The sequence below is a fragment of the Brassica napus genome, chromosome C6 (assembly GCF_020379485.1).
Source record: "Brassica napus cultivar Da-Ae chromosome C6, Da-Ae, whole genome shotgun sequence".
Lineage (NCBI taxonomy): Eukaryota > Viridiplantae > Streptophyta > Magnoliopsida > Brassicales > Brassicaceae > Brassica > Brassica napus.
Window position 1 is genome coordinate 1,000,446 of NC_063449.1, and position 21,377 is coordinate 1,021,822.

Below are 21,377 nucleotides of genomic sequence, written 5' to 3' on the forward strand. Positions count from 1 at the left end.
ACTCTCTTTTATAATGTGGTCGGTCATGTTCCTCAACCACACAAGCTCTCGGCTTGCTTCATACATGGCTATGATCTCGGCATGATTAGATGATGTTGCCACTAAGGTTTGTTTTGTAGACCGCCAGCTTACTGCAGCCCCACTGTGTATAAACACATAACCTGTCTGAGATCTAGCATTGTGTGGGTCAGATAAGTACCCCGCATCTGCATATCCGGCCAAGCTATCTCCTGGTCGGCTCATATAGAACAAACCAAGATCGGTTGTTTCTTGCAGATATCTGAACAGATGTTTTATTCCGTTCCAGTGCCTAAGTGTCGGACATGAACTGAATCTAGACAGTAAACTCACGGCAAAACTTATGTCCGGTCTTGTATGGCTACCCAAGTACATCAAGGCTCCAATGGCACTTAGGTAAGGCACGTCCGGCCCGAGCATCTCCTCGTCCGGCTTCTTTGGTCCGAATGGGTCCTTGTCTAGGTCTAAGGACCTCACGACCATAGGACTCGACAAGGAATGAGCTTTGTCCATATTAAACTGCTTGAGTATCTTTTCTGTATATGTCTTTTGATGCACAAGGATTCCATTATCAACATACTCAAATTGCAGTCCCAAACAGAACTTAGTTTTTCCTTAGTCTTTCATTTCGAATTCTTTCTTTAGACATTCGACTGTTTGAGTAATCTCTCCAGGGGTTCCAATCACATTCAGGTCGTCCACATAGACAGACATAATCACGAAGCCCTTGCTGTCAAATCTCTTTATAAAGATACATGGACATATTGGATCGTTCTTATAACCTTCTTTCACTAGGTACTCTGATAATCTGTTGTACCACATTCGACCTGATTGTTTCAAACCGTACAAGGCTTTATTCAGCTTAATGCAATGCTGTTCTCGAGAACCTTTCTTATCTTTGAGCTCAATACCCTCTGGAACTCTCATATGAATTTCATTATCCAGTGGACCGTACAGATACGCAGTTACTACATCCATTAGGCGCAGATCAAGCTTCTCTTTCATGGCCAGACTGATCAAATATCTTAATGTAGTTGCGTCGACCACAGGGGAATAAGTTTCCTCATAATCTATCCCTGGTCTCTGTGAGAATCCTTGTGCTACAAGCCGTGCTTTGTATCTCACTACTTCTCCTTTCTCATTTCTCTTTCTCACAAAGACCCATTTGTATCCTACTGGTTTGACATCTCTAGGTGTCATGGTTATAGGGCCAAAAACGCCTCTTTTCTTTAATGATTCTAACTCCACGTTTATAGCTTCTTTCCATTTGATCCAATCTGATCTTTGCATGCATTCATAAATGGACGTGGATTCTAGATCCTCATCTTTTTCCATAATCTCAAGTGCTACTTTATAAGCAAATATATCATCGACGTCGATATCTTTTCTGTTCCATTTCGTTCCAGACATCATATAGTTTATAGAGATCTCTTGATTGTCCAGCCCTGGTGTCCCATGAAGTTCGGCGTCCCGAACCCCATCATTGGGAACGGCCGGATCAGTTGGCGTGGCCGGCCCACTCGGCTCGACCGTCTTGGTCGGCTCGGCCGGTCCATCAATGTCATGGACGGTTTCCTTGATACTCTCGGATCCAGCACCTCTCTTGGACTTCCGAGGCTGTTTATCTTTGGAACCAATAGGTCTACCACGTTTGAGACGTTGTTTAGACTCTGTAGCCACTTGACCTTGTCCCTTTTGGACGTCTATACGTATTGGTGCATTACAAGCCGGGATATACGATTTTGTCACTCGATTTGGGTCAGCAAATGAATCTGGCAACTGATTAGCTAGCTTTTGAAGATGTATAATCTTTTGGACTTCCATATCTCATTCTTTAGTCCGAGGATCTTGCCAAGATATAGATGGCCGAGACCATTCGATTTCATTGCTCAACCGGCCGTTATCTCCCCCTAAGGTCGGATATGTGGACTCATCAAACCGTGAGTCTGTGTATCTGGCCTTAAACAAATCGCCGGTTGTTGGCTCAAGATACTTTATAATACTTAGGGAGTCATATCCAACGTATATTCCCATCCTCCTTTGTGGTCCCATTTTAGTTCTCTGTGGTGGAGCAATTGGAACGTAAACGGCACATCCAAATGTTTTGATGTGGGACACGTCTGGCTCATGACCCGTGAGTAACTGGGATGGCGAATATCTATGCTCACTAGATGGCCTGATGCGAATCAGTTCTGCTGCATCTAATATGGCATGTCCCCATGCTGATACCGGGAGCTGTGACCGCATGAGCAATGGTCTGGCTATCAGCTGGATACGTTTAATGAATGATTCGGCCAAGCCGTTCTGTGTATGTACATGTGCCACGGAGTGTTCTACACTTACCCCCATGGACATACAATAGTCATTAAACGTCTGGGACGTAAATTCACCAGCATTGTCTCGACGTATAGTCTTTAAAGGAAAGTCTGGAAAGTGTGCTCTCAGTCTTATTATCTGAGCAAGCAGGCGTGCAAATGCCATGTTCCGTGTGGACAGTAGACAGACATGCGACCATCTGGTCGATGCATCAATCATAACCATAAAGTATCTGAATGTCCCACTAGGTGGGTGTATTGGTCCACATATGTCTCCCTGAATCCTTTCCAGAAAATTTATGATTTCCTTATTAACTTTGGCTGGTGATGGCCTAGTTATGAGTTTCCCTTGTGCACATGCTGCACATGTGAGATTGTTTGGGACAACTCCTTTGAACGTGTGCCCTTGTGAGTTCATCATCAATTTTTGCATCATGTTATTACCGGGATGGCCAAGCCGGTTATGCCCCAAAGTGAAATTGTCGCAGGCATTAGCCTCGATCATACTGACCTTTGCATAGTATAGGCCAGTAGACATTGCAGGTAAGGTTTCTAGGATCCTTTTATAGCCTTTGGTGATCGAAATTATGTTTAGGAATTCTTTATTTCCTTCTTCCCATGTTTCAAGATGGAAACCATTCAATCTTATGTCTTTGAAACTCAATAAGCTTCTTCTAGAGCTTGAGGAAAACAAGGCATTTTTGATCTCTAGATGAGTGCCCTTAGGCATCAACACATAAGCCTGGCCGTGACCCTCAATCAGGCCGGCCACACCTGCAATGGTGTGTACGTTTGCACTTTGTATTGTGAGATTTATGAAATATCTCTTATCTCTAAGAATTGTGTGACTTGTGCCACTATCCACCACGAGTATGCTCATCTCGTCATTCATTTCTATAAATAAGATTTCATTTCTCAGAGACTTCAAAACTTTCATTTATAAAAGTTTGCATAACATCAAAATTAAAAAAACCAAAGCAATCATAAAGCAATCATAAAGCAATAAAAACAAGTCGTATCGAAATTTTTAGTCTTTGAGACAATCAGAAGTCTTTTGCAACATCAGATTCTTTATAAGCCTCATATCCGGAATCATGGACCATATGAGCCTCCGGGTTCTTGTCCTTAAGACTTTATTGGTATAGCTCACACAAGTGCTTAGGAGTTCTACAATTCTTGGCCCAATGGTTACTCATCCCACACCTGTGACAAACGGACTTGGCCGAGTAAGACGGCTTGGATATACCGCCTCGGCCTCGGCCATAACTGCGTCGGCCACAGCCGGAATTGGAACCACGACCACGGTTATTGTGGTTTCCTTTCCGGCCGGCCATGTATCTATCTCGGCCGTTCGAGTAATTGTCACGGTTCCTGTAACCACCACGGCCTCTGCCATGTGGTCTCTTATCATTCTGCATGTAATTGCACTCGTTGGGATTTTTCTTTTCAATTCCATTGGCCTCTGGTAATGGGGCTGTTCCGACAGGTCTAGCTTCACTGTTCTTCATCAGGAGCTCATTATTTGCCTCGGCCAGTAGCAGGCACGAGATCAGATCAGTGTATGTAGCGAAGCCTTTCATTCTGTACTGCTGCTGCAGGATTATGTTTGAGGAATGAAACGTAGAGAATGTTTTCTCAAGTAACTCTTCTTTGGTTACTACTTCACCACAAAGTCTCAACATTGAGACCGTCTTAAACAAGACTGAATTGTACTCATCCACTGACTTATAATCCATGAATCTCAGATTCTTCCAGTCATTTCTAGCCTTTGGGAGTAACACCGTTTTCTGGTGATCATATCTATACTGATCTTTTAGACCTTCAATGAGATGATGGCGAATAATACTTATAGCCCTGTACCGATTCTTATCAGTCTCATTGTTGCCCTTGATGATTGTATCACCAAGTCCTTTAGACCTTAGGCTAATCTTTGTATCTAGCGCCCACTGCAAGTAGTTATCTCCGGAGAGATTAAGGGCTGCGTAGTCTCTGTTTGAGATTTTCGACATCTGAATCACATTGTCATTTCAATTTAGATTCACAATGTGATCATGTGGCCGCATGGTATAACAAGCTCGACCACAAACTCGTCTTATGCATCTATGAGAAAACAATCAATTCTAATCGACCATGGTGCGAACAAACAAGCCACACAGCCATGTAGACAAGCAATAGGTTCGGACATGTAAAACTAATTGACCATGGTGCGAACAATTCTAATATATGTTTCTATGTTATGAACAATGTGGATTGCTAGTAACCAAATAGCCAAACCGTGGCCCATGGAGGGAGAGAGAGAGTCGGCGGCCCAGAGGGAGAGAGAGTGGCCGACTTTAGTCTTAGGAAAGTTTCCATTTATCTCTTCATGTTTATCTTTAAAAGGTAGATGACCGGAACTCATTCCCAAAGGCCAAGACAGCCTTAAGGGCAGATGTGTGTAGAAAGGCAGTTTCATGGGCACTGAAGGGGGATGTGATGGACGACCCTGTGATGATGTTTGATCATGGATGATCACATCCTGGGCTTCCTCTGTGTCTTGGGAACACATGCAGATAACCAGGAGAGAAGGGAGAAGGCCAGACTCCACTCTTACGGGCCAATACAGCCTTGAAGGTAGATGCAGTGTAGAAAGTGGTTTCATGGGAGTTCCATGGAAGGGAGGATGGGTGCGACCCAGGAATGGAACTTATCAATTCTGGAAGTATATGATAAGGATTGATAGAGGCGTGCACTGGAGGAGCATGGCCGAACATAATAAGGAATGGCACATGATCTAATCAGATCATGTATAAGGTAACCGGTTTTATGATTACCTTTTGAATTACAATTCTGTTGACTGTGGAATTGATCATGGCCAAGTATGGCACGTCCTTGAGGAATATATATATTATGAATGATTATGGTGTAGTCTGTTGGATCAGACTTGATGACATTAAACCATGGCCTTGGCCGGTTAGGAGAAATCCTTCATGACCTTGGTTTGGAAGGTATGATCGGATCTCATAGTTCCTGAAGGACTTGAGGGGATCTGATGATTGATTCTTCTTAGTGGGTATTTATAATGAATTATCATGATTTTTATTGGGTTTTATCGAATTGATTTAGAGATAGTCAGTTTGGCCGGTTTGGCTGTTCGTGGCCGAGATCTCTAAGATCGAGGCCGGTTCTGCAAATTATGATTATGGCATTCTCTTAGTTGGGAATTATCATGAATTTACATGAATTTTATTTAGTTTTTGGATCACATTTGAAATCGGCCAGATTTGGGTTTAATGAGAAAATGATCGATTAGTTATGGAACCAGCCATGCAATGATAGATCCTTGTGTTAGGTTATCGGATCATGTGCTTGTGTATTGTGAAATGTTTGTCACTTATGATTATTGATCATAAGGAATGTTAGTTATCAACCTTGGGTTGGTAAGCTATGTGCAAAGCATTGGCTATGTTTTTGGAGCAGGTTTGCTTGCGGTCGAAATTGCACCTGAGGGCATATTGGGGTCAGATCCTTGTGTTAGGATATCTGATCATATGTTTGTGTGCTGGAACATATTGTCACTTATGATATTGATCATAAGGAATTGCTGGTTATCAACCTTGGTGTTGGTAAGGCAGGCCGTGTGTGATCTGATCATGGGCAAGGATGGACGACCTGATCCTTGGATGATGGATCAAGGTGTCTGATCTGATTGATCGAAGGATGCACCGGTGGTAAGAGCGACACTAATCAGGTTCAGTGGGACATGGTTCCATGACTGATTAGGAAGTATGAAGACTCATCAGTTCTGAGTCATGTGGGGTGGTTGGTTGATTGACTCAGGATCTGATGGGCATTGTTAGTCCATGAGCTGGACTTGGTATCATAAGTTGATAAGGGAAAAAGGATGTGGGACAGTGCATGAGCCGGTAAGGGCCAGATGCATGTCCTTAGCTGTTTGAAGACTTCTCAAGGGTTACTTATGTCTGTGGGGATGGTTGGCTGAATGACTAAGTACCCAAGGGAAGAGTTTATGCAGGTGTAAAGGAGCTGGACGCAGTATATGGCAGCTGGCCATAGCTCGGTCCTAGCTCAGTTCGAGTGTGACAGCTCGATCAGCTGGTTTATGAGTTCATTCAGCTAGAGTAGCTGGGCCGATGAGCTAACAAACTCCGTGGATGTGGCAAAGGTATGATCTAGCAATGTTGCATAGATCTAAATAGAATGGTTAGGGGAATGGAACCTCAGATTTGTATGCCTTGATTTGGGCTCGGGATCGACCTTGGAGCTAGGTGGCAGTTGTGTTTACTGACCAGTAGCTGAGGTGATCTGACCAGACAAGTGTTAGATTGGATTTAGTCCAATGGATGATAGATGTTATTCCGCTGTGAATAAGTTGAAAGGATCTAGCTAGGCAATTACTAAGGTAGTCTTGAGCTAGGATCTGAGTTAGCCCTCGCCAATGGGCGATATTTTAAATAAAGGGCAAAATTTTTAGAGGTTCGGTCCGGGTATGGACTGAGCGACGTGAGGCATCGACCGCGGCCTAGTCGGCCGGGATCGGGTCTTACAAGTTGGTATCAGAGCATGCCTGATCCTGTTACGGACAGTTCTCAAAGATGTTGAGTTCCAAACCGAAATTATTTCTGAAAACTGAGATGACTTGGAACCTTAGTTGTGGTGAGCCAAGTGAGAGTTGAGGTAAGTTTGGGTTTCATGCTTGTGAACGGGGAAGTTCCAAGATGAGCCGGCTTAGCCAAGATACACTCTTCCACGGCAAGACCCTGAAAACATAAAGGTTAGTTTATCTAGTTATTTGGGAATAATGGACGGATTGGATGATGGACGCAATGCAAGATCTTTGTATGGACGACCTGGACAAGGGAAGTAACATGGACCAGAGAGTGGCTTAGGTTGAAAGAAACATGCAGCACTCTCTTGGAGGTAAATGTTATTCCTTTGTGGCCGTTCAAAACAAGTGAGCATATGCAATGTTCATGTTAGTCTAAGGGAGACGCTACATGGCTAGTACATGAGTAGGCTTGTGATCAGATGGATCAACTTGGACTCAGTGTAAGTCAAGGTAGGATTCCTTAAGATGGAGTGAATGGAATGGATCAATTCCAAGAGGAATTGGAAACACGATGTTAAGTATCTTAGTATGATGAGGATTGAGGTATACTATAAACACTTTTGTGAATGGTATGGGACGTTCACAGATGTGTGATGCTTTGGAGAATGGTATGGGACATTTTCCAAATGTGTGATCAAACCGAGATCCTACTCATCTAAGTACTTAATGATCGGTGGTGTGGAAACACATTATTTGATACTGGAGCTACACATAGTTTTGTGAGTCCACGTATGATTGGAAAAGGTTTGTTCCGGTATGGAACAAGGGATGGTCCTGAACGAGTGAGTGCGGCCAGAGGGCAAGTTATGAACTCACTCGGTCTGGTTAAGGACATCCCTGTGGTGATCTTGGATAGGCCGATGCCTATAGATCTGATTGTTGTCCCCCTCAAGTATCATGAAGTGATCTTGGGCATGGACTGGTTGGGAAAGTATCGGGCAACTCTAGATTGTCACCGGGGAAGGGTGCAACTTGAGAACGAGTTTGGACCCCGATTAAGTACCAAGGAATCAAGCCATCCTCTTGTAGTTTGGTGGTTTCAGTAGTCCAATAGAACGGATGCTTGGAAATGGTTGTGAGGGCTTTTTGGCTACCATTTACACTGATGAGGTTGTAGGGGCCTGTGACCCAGAGGGTATACCGTTGGTTCGGGAATTTCAGGATGTGTTTGGGGCACTACAGGGCATTCCCCCTGATAGGGCTGACCCATTCATCATTGAATTGGAACCTGGAACGGCCCCATTATCTAAAAGTCCATATAGAATGGCACCAACTCAGATGGCAGAGCTGAAGAAGCAACTTGAGGAGTTGCTTGTATTGCCTTGGGGAGCACCAGTTATTTTTGTGAAACAGAAAGATGGTAGTTTCAGGATGTGTATTGATTGAGACGGTTGAGTCCCTGAGTGGACCAGAACCGTAATATGACCAAGTCCGGTAAGGGACGAGGATCAAGACACGACCTACTCGGAGATGGACCTATGGTCGGAATGCACGGTCGAGTCCTTGAGTGGACCAGGACCGGAATATGATCACGTCCTAAATGGACCAGGATCGAAATATGACAAAGTCCAGTGATGGACATAAGTAAAGTTAAGGCGGTTTAGTCTTCTGGAGACTAAGATCGCAATATGGCTAAGCTGGAAAAGGCTGTGGTCGGTTAAGGGATGATCCAGTACGATTAGGCTGGGATCATGAACCCTTGGTGTCTGTAAGGACATAAGGAAACAAAACAATCTGTTAGGACTTGTGGTACAACAAGCGGCCTAAAGATTGGAACGAGTTCATTAAGACTTGACTGATACATTGAGTGGCTTGGAGATTGGGTAAATCTACTAAGACTCGGGTATGCAGTAAGCTCTTAGGGACTGAAGATGATCTAGTCATGGACAAGGGTCAGAGAGTAAGAGACTTGGTGTCTACTAGGACCGCAACCTGGAGAGTTGGGTCAGTGACACAAGTCATGTCTTTGTATGGGTGCTTGATGGACAACTTGATAAGATTTTGGGTTAAATATCTAACAAGTGGGGGAGACTTGTTGTGTATATGATGACCAGGACGTGGTCAGTGAGAAGGAACAAGGTGGGAGATGCAACGAATTGGTTAGAAAGAACCAATCGAGCATGCTCCATGTTCCGGGTACAAAGGAGTTCGTATGGAACCTTTGTCATGAGACAAGAGGTTAACACCACTGGATTCGAGGACGAATCCTTCGTAAGTGGGGGAGACTTGTCATGTCCCCGATCCTGGATAGGATCGTCCGGACGGACTGCGGTGCGAGGAAACGCACCAGTCGGGTCATATGGCCCAAAGACAAGTGTGTCATAGCCTGGAAGTAAGGTTATGGGCATCAGGAAGCTAAGGCATAGCTAATCCAAGAAGGAGACAAGCTCAAAGGAGCTGGACAAGCGAGCTGGTAGCTGGACAAAATCCAGGTGAAGCTCGATGAAGTGAATGATCAAAATGGATCATGAGAAGACTAAGTCTAGGTCTGGAAATAGACCAAGGGACTTAGTAAGATTGAATAATATGAAGAGAGCAAGCTGGACGAGTGATGAGACAGCTGGACGATGCGAGAATGAAGCTCGGTCAGCTGGGCGAAGCTCGGACAAGCTCAGTGTAGCTCACATCAAGTTTGGCCAGCTCAGGTAGCTGGACTACTAGCTCACTCAGCTGGGTCAGCTGGGAGTCAGCTCAACTCAGCTGGATGGAGTGTTGGAAGCTCGGACCAGTGTGACAGTTCTGGGCAGTTACCGGGCCGGTTGGTTAGTCAATGGCGGTTATGGGCTGGTGGGATCTTGACATGAATCACCAAGGGTCCGTGGGTCTTGGCCTCAGACAAGGGACTCAGGATGATGTTCTGGGCCTAGTTTTCGGACAGCCCAAAGGAGAGAAGAGCAGTTGGGCAGTTATTTCCGAAAAGGTGCAAAAGGGGCAGTTTTGTGCCTTTTCTCTCTAACTGCTTGTGGCGGTTTCTCCAGGGCAGTTGGGGCTCAATTTCTATATATATAATGAGTCCCTGGCACAGATAATGGCACGAAATTCCTTAGGCAAAGCTCTGCCAAAATCTTACCAGAAAGATAAAGAGAGAGAGACCGGCGGTTAAGAGAGGAGGACCGTGTGGAGGGGTCTGATCTTGCTGGCTTGTTCTGATCGTGGGAAGACCAGGCTGTAGAGATGCACACCAGGGCTTCCTTCTACACCCTGAAACACAGAGAAAAAATAGAGAGTTGGTCGGATTCCCAATCCAAGACCCATGGTGTATGAAGGCCAATAAGAGGCAGTTTTGGGAGAGATCAAGGGGGGGGGAAGTTATGAACGACTTTCTGGTGGCTTTGATCCGTGATGTTATCACCCAAAGCATCCTCCAGGGCCTGAGAACACACGTAAATGGTGAGGAACGAAGGTAGATGACCGGAACTCATTCCCAAAGGCCAAGACAGCCTTAAGGGCAGATGTGTGTAGAAAGGCAGTTTCATGGGCACTGAAGGGGGATGTGATGGACGACCCTGTGATGATGTTTGATCATGGATGATCACATCCTGGGCTTCCTCTGTGTCTTGGGAACACACGCAGATAACCAGGAGAGAAGGGAGAAGGCCAGACTCCACTCTTACGGGCCAATACAGCCTTGAAGGTAGATGCAGTGTAGAAAGTGGTTTCATGGGAGTTCCATGGAAGGGAGGATGGGTGCGACCCAGGAATGGAACTTATCAATACTGGAAGTATATGATAAGGATTTATAGAGGCGTGCACTGGAGGAGCATGGCCGAACATAATAAGGAATGGCACATGATCTAATCAGATCATGTATAAGGTAACCGGTTTTATGATTACCTTTTGAATTACAATTCTGTTGACTGTGGAATTGATCATGGCCAAGTATGGCACGTCCTTGAGGAATATATATATTATGAATGATTATGGTGTAGTCTGTTGGATCAGACTTGATGACATTAAACCATGGTCTTGGCCGGTTAGGAGAAATCCTCCATGGCCTTGGTTTGGAAGGTATGATCGGATCTCATAGTTCCTGAAGGACTTGAGGGGATCTGATGATTGATTCTTCTTAGTGGGTATTTATAATGAATTATCATGATTTTTATTGGGTTTTATCGAATTGATTTAGAGATGGTCAGTTTGGCCGGTTTGGCTGTTCGTGGCCGAGATCTCTAGGATCGAGGCCGGTTCTGCAAATTCTGATTATGGCATTCTCTTAGTTGGGAATTATCTTGAATTTACATGAATTTTATTTAGTTTTTGGATCACATTTGAAATCGGCCAGATTTGGGTTTAATGAGAAAATGATCGATTAGTTATGGAACCAGCCATGCGATGATAGATCCTTGTGTTAGGTTATCGGATCATATGCTTGTGTATTGTGAAATGTTTGTCACTTATGATTATTGATCATAAGGAATGTTAGTTATCAACCTTGGGTTGGTAAGCTATGTGCAAAGCATTGGCTATGTTTTTGGAGCAGGTTTGCTTGCGGTCGAAATTGCACCTGAGGGCATATTGGGGTCAGATCCTTGTGTTAGGATATCTGATCATATGTTTGTGTGCTGGAACATATTGTCACTTATGATATTGATCATAAGGAATTGCTGGTTATCAACCTTGGTGTTGGTAAGGCAGGCCGTGTGTGATCTGATCATGGGCAAGGATGGACGACCTGATCCTTGGATGATGGATCAAGGTGTCTGATCTGATTGATCGAAGGATGCACCGGCGACACTAATCAGGTTCAGTGGGACATGGTTCCATGACTGATTAGGAAGTATGAAGACTCATCAGTTCTGAGTCATGTGGGGTGGTTGGTTGATTGACTCAGGATCTGATGGGCATTGTTAGTGCATGAGCTGGACTTGGTATCATAAGTTGGTAAGGCAAAAAGGATGTGGGACAGTGCATGAGCCGGTAAGGGCCAGATGCATGTCCTTAGCTGTTTGAAGACTTCTCAAGGGTTACTTATGTCTGTGGGGATGGTTGGCTGAATGACTAAGTACCCAAGGGAAGAGTTTATGCAGGTGTAAAGGAGCTGGACGCAGTATATGGCAGCTGGCCATAGCTCGGTCCTAGCTCAGTTCGAGGGTGACAGCTCGATCAGCTGGTTTATGAGTTCATTCAGCTAGAGTAGCTGGGCCGATGAGCTAACAAGCTCCGTGGATGTGGCAAAGGTATGATCTAGCAATGTTGCATAGATCTAGATAGAATGGTTAGGGGAATGGAACCTCAGATTTGTATGCCTTGATTAGGGTTCGGGATCGACCTTGGAGCTAGCCGGCAGTTGTGTTTACTGACCAGTAGCTGAGGTGATCTGACCAGACAAGTGTTAGATTGGATTTAGTCCAATGGATGATAGATGTTATTCCGCTGTGCATAAGTTGAAAGGATCTAGCTAGGGAATGACTAAGGTAGTCTTGAGCTAGGATCTGAGTTAGGCCTCGCCAATGGGCGATATTTTAAATAAAGGGCAAAATTTTTAGAGGTTCGGTCCGGGTATGGACTGAGCGACGTGAGGCATCGACCGCGGCCTAGTCGGCCGGGATCGGGTCTTACAGGAGTGATGGGCACAAACCATGGTTAGATCTTATCAATACTGGAAGTATGTGATAAGGGTTTGATGAAGGCATGCTAGGAGGAGCATGGACGCCCCTGATGAGGTAAAAGGTGGGGACTGCAAACCATTTGACATAGTCTGGTACACTATGGGCAGATCTGGTCCCGCAGTTACACCTTACTCTGTTTTATGATTATTAATCATATTATTTCTTCTTCTTATGATTGAGATTGATGATTAGACATAGTAGCACTGAATCATGGCTTGGCCGGTTCAGAAGAACCCTCCATGGCCTTGGTTTGGAAGCTAAGTCCGGATCTCCTACTTTCTGATGGATTTATGGCGATCTGACTTTGGAATCCTCTTAGTGGTGAATTATCATGAATTATCATGGTATTTGGGGATTTTTATCTGATTGATTTCAAGATGGTCAAGGTGCCCGGTGGGGCTGTTCTAGGTCAAGATCCATAGGATCGAGATCGGTTCTTGGAATTCTGACTTGACCATTCTCTTAGTTAAGATTTATCACGAATTATCGTGAATCCTAATGAGTTTTTAGGGATTGATTTAGAGATGGTCCCTTGGGCCGGTTTGGCTGATCTTGGCCGAGATCCATGGGATGGAGGCTGGTTCTGGGAAATCTGATTGGACCATTCTCTTAGTTATGATTTATCATGAATTGTCATGAATTTTAACCGATTTTTGGAGCAGGTTTGCTTGCGGTCGAAATTGCACCTGAGGGCATATTGGGGTCAGATCCTCGTGTTAGGATATCTGATCATATGTTTGTTTGCGGGAACATATTGTCACCTATGATATTGATCATAAGGAATTGCTGGTTATCAACCTTGGTGTTGGTAAGGCAGCCCGTGTGTGATCTGATCATGGGCAAGGATGGGCGACCTGATCCTTGGATGATGGATCAAGGTGTCTGATCTGATTGATCAAAGGATGCACCGGTGGTAAGAGCAACACTAATCAGGTTCAGTGGGACATGGTTCCATGACTGATTAGGAAGTATGAAGACTCATCAGTTCTGAGTCATGTGGGGTGGTTGATTGATTGACTCAGGATCTGATGGGCATTGTTAGTCCATGAGCTGGACTTGGTATCATAAGTTGATAAGGCAAAAAGGATGTGGGACAGTGCATGAGCCGGTAAGGGCCAGATGCATGTCCTTAGTTGTTTGAAGACTTCTCAAGGGTTACTTATGTCTGTGGGGATGGTTGGCTGAATGACTAAGTACCTAAGGGAGTTGTTTTGTGTGTGTAAAGGAGCTGGACGCAGTATATGGCAGCTGACCATAGCTCGGTCCTAGCTCAGTTCGAGTGTGACAGCTCGATCAGCTGGTTTATGAGTTCATTCAGCTAGAGTAGCTGGGCCGATGAGCTAACAAGCTCCGTGGATGTGGCAAAGGTATGATCTAGCAATGTTGCATTGATCTAGATAGAATGGTTAGGGGAATGAAACCTCAGATTTGTATGCCTTGATTTGGGTTCGGGATTGACCTTGGAGCTAGCTGGTAGTTGAGTATACTAACCATTAGTCGAGGTGATTCGACCAGACAAGTATTATATTTGTTATAGACCAATGGTTAAGTAGATACTATTCTGCTGTGCATAAGTTGAAAGGATCTAGCTAGGGAAAGACTAAGGTAGTCTTGAGCTAGGATCTGAGTTAGGCCTCGCCAATGGGCGATATTTTAAATAAAGGGCAAAATTTTTAGAGGTTCGGTCCGGGTATGGACTGAGCGACGCGAGGCATCGACCGTGGCCTAGTCAGCCGGGATCGGGTCTTACAGGAGTGATGGGCACGAATCACGGTTAGATCTTACCAATACTGGAAGTATGTGATAAGGGTTTGATGAAGGCATGCTAGGAGGAGCATGGACGCCCCTGATGAGGTAAAAGGTGGGGACTGCAAACCATTTGACATAGTCTGGTACACTATGGGCAGATCTGGTCCCGCAGTTACACCTTACTCTGTTTTATGATTATTAATCATATTATTTCTTCTTCTTATGATTGAGATTGATGATTAGACATAGTAGCACTGAATCATGGTTTGGCCGGTTCAGAAGAACCCTCCATGGCCTTGGTTTGGAAGCTAAGTCCGGATCTCCTACTTTCTGATGGATTTATGGCGATCTGACTTTGGAATCCTCTTAGTGGTGAATTATCATGAATTATCATGGTATTTGGGGATTTTTATCTGATTGATTTCGAGATGGTCAAGGTGCCCGGTGGGGCTGTTCTAGGTCAAGATCCATAGGATCGAGATCGGTTCTTGGAATTCTGACTTGACCATTCTCTTAGTTAAGATTTATCACGAATTATCGTGAATCCTAATGAGTTTTTAGGGATTGATTTAGAGATGGTCCCTTGGGCCGGTTTGGCTGATCTTGGCCGAGATCTATGGGATGGAGGCTGGTTCTGGGAAATCTGATTGGACCATTCTCTTAGTTATGATTTATCATGAATTGTCATGAATTTTAATCGATTTTTGGAGCAGGTTTGCTTGCGGTCGAAATTGCACCTGAGGGCATATTGGGGTCAGATCCTTGTGTTAGGATATCTGATCATATGTTTGTGTGCTGGAACATATTGTCACTTATGATATTGATCATAAGGAATTGCTGGTTATCAACCTTGGTGTTGGTAAGGCAGGCCGTGTGTGATCTGATCATGGGCAAGGATGGACGACCTGATCCTTGGATGATGGATCAAGGTGTCTGATCTGATTGATCAAAGGATGCACCGGTGGTAAGAGCAACACTAATCAGGTTCAGTGGGACATGGTTCCATGACTGATTAGGAAGTATGAAGACTCATCAGTTCTGAGTCATGTGGGGTGGTTGGTTGATTGACTCAGGATCTGATGGGCATTGTTAGTCCATGAGCTGGACTTGGTATCATAAGTTGATAAGGCAAAAAGGATGTGGGACAGTGCATGAGCCGGTAAGGGCCAGATGCATGTCCTTAGTTGTTTGAAGACTTCTCATGGGTTACTTATGTCTGTGGGGATGGTTGGCTGAATGACTAAGTACCTAAGGGAGTTGTTTTGTGTGTGTAAAGGAGCTGGACGCAGTATATGGCAGCTGACCATAGCTCGGTCCTAGCTCAGTTCGAGTGTGACAGCTCGATCAGCTGGTTTATGAGTTCATTCAGCTAGAGTAGCTGGGCCGATGAGCTAACAAGCTCCGTGGATGTGGCAAAGGTATGATCTAGCAATGTTGCATTGATCTAGATAGAATGGTTAGGGGAATGAAACCTCAGATTTGTATGCCTTGATTTGGGTTCGGGATTGACCATGGAGCTAGCTGGTAGTTGAGTATACTAACCATTAGTCGAGGTGATTCGACCAGACAAGTATTATATTGGTTATAGACCAATGGTTAAGTAGATACTATTCTGCTGTGCATAAGTTGAAAGGATCTAGCTAGGGAATGACTAAGGTAGTTTTGAGCTAGGATCTGAGTTAGGCCTCGCCAATGGGCGATATTTTAAATAAAGGGCAAAATTTTTAGAGGTTCGGTCCGGGTATGGACTGAGCGACGTGAGGCATCGACCGCGGCCTAGTCGGCCGGGATCGGGTCTTACAGGAGTGATGGGCACGAACGATGGTTAGATCTTATCAATACTGGAAGTATGTGATAAGGGTTTGATGAAGGCATGCTAGGAGGAGCATGGACGCCCCTGATGAGGTAAAAGGTGGGGACTGCAAACCATTTGACATAGTCTGGTACACTATGGGCAGATCTGGTCCCGCAGTTACACCTTACTCTGTTTTATGATTATTAATCATATTATTTCTTCTTCTTATGATTGAGTTTGATGATTAGACATAGTAGCACTGAATCATGGCTTGGCCGGTTCAGAAGAACCCTCCATGGCCTTGGTTTGGAAGCTAAGTCCGGATCTCCTACTTTCTGATGGATTTATGGCGATCTGACTTTGGAATCCTCTTAGTGGTGAATTATCATGAATTATCATGGTATTTGGGGATTTTTATCTGATTGATTTCGAGATGGTCAAGGTGCCCGGTGGGGCTGTTCTAGGTCAAGATCCATAGGATCGAGATCGGTTTTTGGAATTCTGACTTGACCATTCTCTTAGTTAAGATTTATCACGAATTATCGTGAATCCTAATGAGTTTTTAGGGATTGATTTAGAGATGGTCCCTTGGGCCGGTTTGGCTGATCTTGGCCGAGATCTATGGGATGGAGGCTGGTTCTGGGAAATCTGATTGGACCATTCTCTTAGTTATGATTTATCATGAATTGTCATGAATTTTAATCGATTTTTGGAGCAGGTTTGCTTGCGGTCGAAATTGCACCTGAGGGCATATTGGGGTCAGATCCTTGTGTTAGGATATCTGATCATATGTTTGTGTGCTGGAACATATTGTCACTTATGATATTGATCATAAGGAATTGCTGGTTATCAACCTTGGTGTTGGTAAGGCAGGCCGTGTGTGATCTGATCATGGGCAAGGATGGACGACCTGATCCTTGGATGATGGATCAAGGTGTCTGATCTGATTGATCAAAGGATGCACCGGTGGTAAGAGCAACACTAATCAGGTTCAGTGGGACATGGTTCCATGACTGATTAGGAAGTATGAAGACTCATCAGTTCTGAGTCATGTGGGGTGGTTGGTTGATTGACTCAGGATCTGATGGGCATTGTTAGTCCATGAGCTGGACTTGGTATCATAAGTTGATAAGGCAAAAAGGATGTGGGACAGTGCATGAGCCGGTAAGGGCCAGATGCATGTCCTTAGTTGTTTGAAGACTTCTCAAGGGTTACTTATGTCTGTGGGGATGGTTGGCTGAATGACTAAGTACCTAAGGGAGTTGTTTTGTGTGTGTAAAGGAGCTGGACGCAGTATATGGCAGCTGACCATAGCTCGGTCCTAGCTCAGTTCGAGTGTGACAGCTCGATCAGCTGGTTTATGAGTTCATTCAGCTAGAGTAGCTGGGCCGATGAGCTAACAAGCTCCGTGGATGTGGCAAAGGTATGATCTAGCAATGTTGCATTGATCTAGATAGAATGGTTAGGGGAATGAAACCTCAGATTTGTATGCCTTCATTTGGGTTCGGGATTGACCTTGGAGCTAGCTGGTAGTTGAGTATACTAACCATTAGTCGAGGTGATTCGACCAGACAAGTATTATATTGGTTATAGACCAATGGTTAAGTAGATACTATTCTGCTGTGCATAAGTTGAAAGGATCTAGCTAGGGAATGACTAAGGTAGTCTTGAGCTAGGATCTGAGTTAGGCCTCGCCAATGGGCGATATTTTAAATAAAGGGCAAAATTTTTAGAGGTTCGGTCCGGGTATGGACTGAGCGACGTGAGGCATCGACCGTGGCCTAGTCGGCCGGGATCGGGTCTTACAGGAGTGATGGGCACGAACCATGGTTAGATCTTATCAATACTGGAAGTATGTGATAAGGGTTTGATGAAGGCATGCTAGGAGGAGCATGGACGCCCCTGATGAGGTAAAAGGTGGGGACTGCAAACCATTGGACATAGTCTGGTACACTATGGGCAGATCTGGTCCCGCAGTTACACCTTACTCTGTTTTATGATTATTAATCATATTATTTCTTCTTCTTATGATTGAGATTGATGATTAGACATAGTAGCACTGAATCATGGCTTGGCCGGTTCAGAAGAACCCTCCATGGCCTTGGTTTGGAAGCTAAGTCCGGATCTCCTACTTTCTGATGGATTTATGGCGATCTGACTTTGGAATCCTCTTAGTGGTGAATTATCATGAATTATCATGGTATTTGGGGATTTTTATCTGATTGATTTCGAGATGGTCAAGGTGCCCGGTGGGGCTGTTCTAGGTCAAGATCCATAGGATCGAGATCGGTTCTTGGAATTCTGACTTGACCATTCTCTTAGTTAAGATTTATCACGAATTATCGTGAATCCTAATGAGTTTTTAGGGATTGATTTAGAGATGGTCCCTTGGGCCGGTTTGTCTGATCTTGGCCGAGATCTATGGGATGGAGGCTGGTTCTGGGAAATCTGATTGGACCATTCTCTTAGTTATGATTTATCATGAATTGTCATGAATTTTAATCAATTTTTGGAGCAGGTTTGCTTGCGGTCGAAATTGCACCTGAGGGCATATTGGGGTCAGATCCTTGTGTTAGGATATCTGATCATATGTTTGTGTGCGGGAACATATTGTCACCTATGATATTGATCATAAGGAATTGCTGGTTATCAACCTTGGTGTTGGTAAGGCAGGCCGTGTGTGATCTGATCATGGGCAAGGATGGACGACCTGATCCTTGGATGATGGATCAAGGTGTCTGATCTGATTGATCAAAGGATGCACCGGTGGTAAGAGCAACACTAATCAGGTTCAGTGGGACATGGTTCCATGACTGATTAGGAAGTATGAAGACTCATCAGTTCTGAGTCATGTGGGGTGGTTGATTGATTGACTCAGGATCTGATGGGCATTGTTAGTCCATGAGCTGGACTTGGTATCATAAGTTGATAAGGCAAAAAGGATGTGGGACAGTGCATGAGCCGGCAAGGGCCAGATGCATGTCCTTAGCTGTTTGAAGACTTCTCAAGGGTTACTTATGTCTGTGGGGATGGTTGGCTGAATGACTAAGTACCTAAGGGAGTTGTTTTGTGTGTGTAAAGGAGCTGGACGCAGTATATGGCAGCTGACCATAGCTCGGTCCTAGCTCAGTTCGAGTGTGACAGCTCGATCAGCTGGTTTATGAGTTCATTCAGCTAGAGTAGCTGGGCCGATGAGCAAACAAGCTCCGTGGATGTGGCAAAGGTATGATCTAGCAATGTTGCATTGATCTAGATAGAATGGTTAGGGGAATGGAACCTCAGATTTGTATGCCTTGATTTGGGTTCGGGATTGACCTTGGAGCTAGCTGGTAGTTGAGTATACTAACCATTAGTCGAGGTGATTCGACCAGACAAGTATTATATTGGTTATAGACCAATGGTTAAGTAGATACTATTCCGCTGTGCATAAGTTGAAAGGATCTAGCTAGGGAATGACTAAGGTAGTCTTGAGCTAGGATCTGAGTTTGCCCTCGCCAATGGGCGATATTTTAAATAAAGGGCAAAATTTTTAGAGGTTCGGTCCGGGTATGGACTGAGCGACGTGAGGCATCGACCGCGGCCTAGTCGGCCGGGATCGGGACTCACAAGTTAGTATCAGAGCATGCTTGATCCTGTTACGGACAGTGCTCAAAGGTGTTGAGTTCCAAACCAAAATTATTTCTGAAAACTGAGATGACTTGGAACCTTAGTTGTGGTGAGCCAAGTGAGAGTTGAGGTAAGTTTGGGTTTCATGCTTGTGAACGGGGAAGTTCCAAGATGAGCCGGCTTAGCCAAGATACATTCTTCCACGGCAAGACCCTGAAAACATAAAGGTTAGTTTATCTAGTTATTGGGAATAATAGACGGATTGGATGATGGACGCAATGCAAGATCTTTGTACGGATGACCTGGACAAGGGAAGTAACATGGACCAGAGAGTGGCTTAGGTTGAAAGAAACGTGCAGCACTCTCTTGGAGGTAAATCTTATCCCTTGGTGGCCGTTCAAAACAAGTGAGCATATGCAATGTTCATGTTAGTCTAAGGGAGACGCTACATGGCTAGTACATGAGTGGGCTTGTGATCAGATGGATCAGCCTGGACTCAGTATAAGTCAAGGTAGGATTCCTTAAGATTGAGTGAATGGAATGGATCAATTCCAAGAGGAATTGGAAACACGATGTTAAGTATCTTAGTATGATGAGGATTGAGGTATGCTATAAACACTTTTGTGGATGGTATGGGACGTTCACAGATGTGTGATGCTTTGGAGAATGGTATGGGACATTTTCCAAATGTGTGATCAAACCGAGATCCTACTCATCTAAGTACTTAATGATCGGTGGTGTGGAAACACATTATTTGATACTGGAGCTACACATAGTTTTGTGAGTCCAAGTATGATTGGAAAAGGTTTGTTCCAGTATGGAACATGGGATGGTCCTGAACGAGTGAGTACGGTCGGAGGGCAAGTTATGAACTCACACGGTCTGGTTAAGGACATCCCTGTGGTGATCTTGGATAGGCCGATGCGTATAGATCTGATTGTTGTCCCCCTCAAGTATCATGAAGTGATCTTGGGCATGGACTGGTTGGGAAAGTATCGGGCAACTCTAGATTGTCACCGGGGAAGGGTGCAACTTGAGAACGAGTTTGGACCCCCGATTAAGTACCAAGGAATCAAGCCAACCTCTTGTAGTTTGGTGGTTTCAGCAGTCCAAGTTGAACGGATGCTTGGAAATGGTTGTGAGGCCTTTTTGGCTACCATTTACACTGATGAGGTTGTAGGGGCCTGTGACCCAGAGGGTATACCGTTGGTTCGGAGATTTCAGGATGTGTTTGGGGCACTACAGGGCATTCCCCCTGATAGGGCTGACCCATTCATCATTGAATTGGAACCTGGAACGGTTCCATTATCTAAAAGTCCATATAGAATGGCACCTGCCGAAATGAGGGACGAGGGTTGCAGCACAACCTATTCGGAGATGGACCTATGGTTGGAATGTGATGGTCGAGTCCCAGAGTGGACCAGGACCGAAATGTGATCAAGTCCACAAGTGGATGAGGATCAAAGTATAATAATGTCTGGTAATGGATAGAAGTCATGTATAAGGCGGTTTAGTCTAGTAGGGACTAAGATCGCAATATGGCCAAGCTGGAAAAGGCTGTGGTCGGTTAAGGGATGATCCACTACGATTAGGCTGGGATCATGAACCCTTGGTGTCTGTAAGGACATAAGGAAACAAAACAATCTGTTAGGACTTGTGGTACAGCAAGCGGCCTA

The 21,377-nt window shown here is 44.7% G+C and overlaps 1 protein-coding gene across 1 annotated transcript; it reads right to left on the minus strand.

Annotated features, from left to right (window-relative positions):
* Positions 1-3,466: 3,466 nt before the first annotated feature.
* LOC106373499 lies at positions 3,467-4,069 on the minus strand. The gene has a single exon (XM_013813664.2). It carries the CDS (start codon positions 4,067-4,069, stop codon positions 3,467-3,469), a length of 603 nt encoding a protein of 200 aa, XP_013669118.2.
* Between the last annotated feature and the right edge of the window lie 17,308 nt (positions 4,070-21,377).

Coding starts and splice junctions, on each gene's coding strand:
- LOC106373499 (XM_013813664.2), bottom strand. CDS start 4,069: ATGGATTATAAGTCAGTGGATGAGTACAATTCAGTCTTGTTTAAGACG.